Here is a 2,684-nt window from a genome sequence, read left to right as displayed (position 1 = left end):
GCGCATATTCCGTTAATGCTCGGTGCACAAGGCTAGGACTTATCCTTACCCGTTATCCTTACCCGAGGTGGAAGGGAGCTAAACCCCCTGGGAGCAACGTCACTCCCTTTGGCATATCAACCACTGTCCGCTGCATGCGCCCAAACACACCACCACAGAGGACGTCAGGATCGCACCCATCCTCAACAGCGAAATGCTTTGCGAACTGAATGTAACTCCAGCAATCCTCCCCGATTCCGTGCGTTTCAGGGAGGCATTTACATGCTCCGGCATACAAGCAGGCTAAGGAACTCCTCGGCGAAGTGGGAAGGTCATTTGAAGTGGGAAAAGAGCGATCGCGTCGGCTATGGTCTGTGATGAAGGAAACGGCACGAAGAGCCAACATCTGTAACTTCGGGATTTACTTGTAAAGGCGCTTTTTCTTTTTTTTTTTCAACTGGAAATCGTGGGATATTCTGTGTATCAACATGCCTGTAAGAAGAGGTCACGTTGCGCCACAAAACACATTCCTTGGATTAATTATTCGGAAATTCGAGGGTCAGAGTAAGTATCTTCTTGATGTGCAATTTCTGATACGAGAGAGAGAATACTATAAAGTAAATGATTTGACAAATTAAAATGAATCTTGTGATAAAATTGCATTAAAAAAACATGTTAGGATGACTTTCTTCCTTAAAAAGACAATCAAAAGACTGAATTGTTGAGTTTTTTGTATGAAGTTCGGTGAACAGAATCATTAGTAGGTTACTTATTTTCTATACAGTGCCAGTGAACTTGATCAACTTAATTGATGATTGGTTTTATTTGTGAGGTGAAACCATGGTGCAAGTTCTGGGGGAAGCTGTGCCACAACACGCAAGTACACAGTGCATACTTTTTTTTTCTTTTTTCCTGCAGACCGCAAATTCTTGATAGCCAATGCCAGGGTGGAGAATTGTGCAATCATATACTGCAACGATGGCTTTTGTGAGATGACGGGCTTCTCGAGACCGGACATCATGCAGAAGCCATGCACCTGTGACTTCCTCCACGGTGACCTGACCGACAAAGAGGCCATCAGCCAGGTGTCTCAGGCTGTGCTTGGGTCCGAGGAGCGCAAGTTGGAGATCACCTACTATCGGAAGGATGGTGAGTCAGTGTCCTGGCACTAAAGTGTGGCTTTCACAGCAACTCCTGGAAGCCCAGAAGGCTCTTTTTTTGCTCCTGAAAAAGCACCTTCTGCAGCTCTTCACTATGTCCACTTCTTAATGTGGCCTGTCAGTCTGTTACTAACCAGCCTGAGTCAGTTACAAGATGTGCTTCAGACTTTAACCCTGATAGAGGAAAACAGAAAGAGCAGTCAAGATTATGCAGGTATTGATGTGAAAGTAAAGAGATCCACATAACTTTGATCCACCTCATGCATCCAGAGGGGTTTGAATAAAGATAAGATAGTCATAAGATAGTCCAAAACAAAAATATTAGAAAAACACGTTTCTCCATTTCATATCCACATCTAAACAATAACACATTGGGAAATGGTTGTGGTGGTGTGGTGTGAAAATTCTATCATACTAATGTCATAATGTTTGATTTTATACATTACAAAGGAGGTATAATAGTCAATGTGACAGTCTCCTTGTGAAAACATATTGAAACACAGTGAATGTAGATTCTTTTTGCCACCTTCCTTGACTCATAGCATCATGTGCCTGGTGTGGCACAGAAGAAAAAGTGTGGTTGCCAAAATTATGCTGTGCCCCTCTTCTTAGTTTTGATTTTAACACAGAAATAGAAACAGCAATAGGTGCTATGTCGGTTGATAACATGATGCAGTTTTTGTGTTTTGATGGACAGAATGAGAGATGGTGGTGTAGAGACAGAGCTCACATGCTGTCCTTTTAAAGTTTATTATGCTTTATGTCTTATGGCTTTACACTTGTCAAATAAAATACACTTGCTGTGTATATGAAGATCCATGATTCATTCAGCCATTCTGTGGTTTGCAGCAAAGGTGTACAGCAGATTTAGTAGACGGTGGATCAATCCGCTTATCTGTAAAATTGCTGTACATGTGATAGGCTACAGCTTTGCCAGCTTTGCATAAAAATGCTCTCCTTTTAATGCTGGACCGGTGTTTGTCATTCATTTTTGGCCAATCCTATGTCCTGGTATGAATGGTGCACTGCAGAGACAGCAATCCTGAGTCAGAGGGAATTAATACGATGTTACCGCTCAGTGGCATAAATCCCCGGATTGACCACCTCCTGCCATTCTCACATGAGCTTTTTATGGTCAGCATGACATAGCTGTACAGAGTCAAGCCAACAGTACTCCTCTTACAGAACAGCACAAGAACATGCTTTATTATATTCATTTTGTGCCAGAGGCCAACATTGGTGTGATATAGTTGCTTTGAATTCCTTTTATTTACTCTGTAATAACTTCCAAGGCATGTACAGAAGCAACAGCAGTATATGAGGAGTCCCTACTGGAAAAAAAGAGACGTGATGTTTTATTTAATCATAAGGAGCCAGGGCTTTAATTTTTCATTGTGAGTTTGATTAGATTCTAGGCCATGGATACATGTTTAATCTACCATCAGCAGCCATCAGCCAAGGCTGGGGTTTTTTTTTTTACTTTGTTTTTTTGCTAATCAGGAAGAAACCAAGAGCCAGCTGCTACACTGTTAAAATAGATTGTTT

General features: G+C 41.8%; 1 protein-coding gene across 1 annotated transcript in view; it reads left to right on the top strand.

Moving 5' to 3' along the window:
* Window positions 1-467: 467 nt before the first annotated feature.
* The window catches only part of LOC118339165 (potassium voltage-gated channel subfamily H member 7-like), a 34,747-nt gene continuing 32,530 nt past the window's right edge, over window positions 468-2,684 (top strand). The window contains exons 1-2 of the mRNA XM_035676722.1: window positions 468-543; window positions 898-1,128. Of these exons, the coding sequence (XP_035532615.1) occupies window positions 468-543; window positions 898-1,128 (307 nt within the window). The remainder of the gene's footprint in view (window positions 544-897; window positions 1,129-2,684) is intronic.

The sequence above is a fragment of the Morone saxatilis genome, unplaced genomic scaffold (genome assembly GCF_004916995.1).
Source record: "Morone saxatilis isolate NCDOM2014 unplaced genomic scaffold, NCSU_SB_2.0 Contig5, whole genome shotgun sequence".
Lineage (NCBI taxonomy): Eukaryota > Metazoa > Chordata > Actinopteri > Moronidae > Morone > Morone saxatilis.
This window is presented reverse-complemented; position numbering and strand designations above follow the sequence as displayed.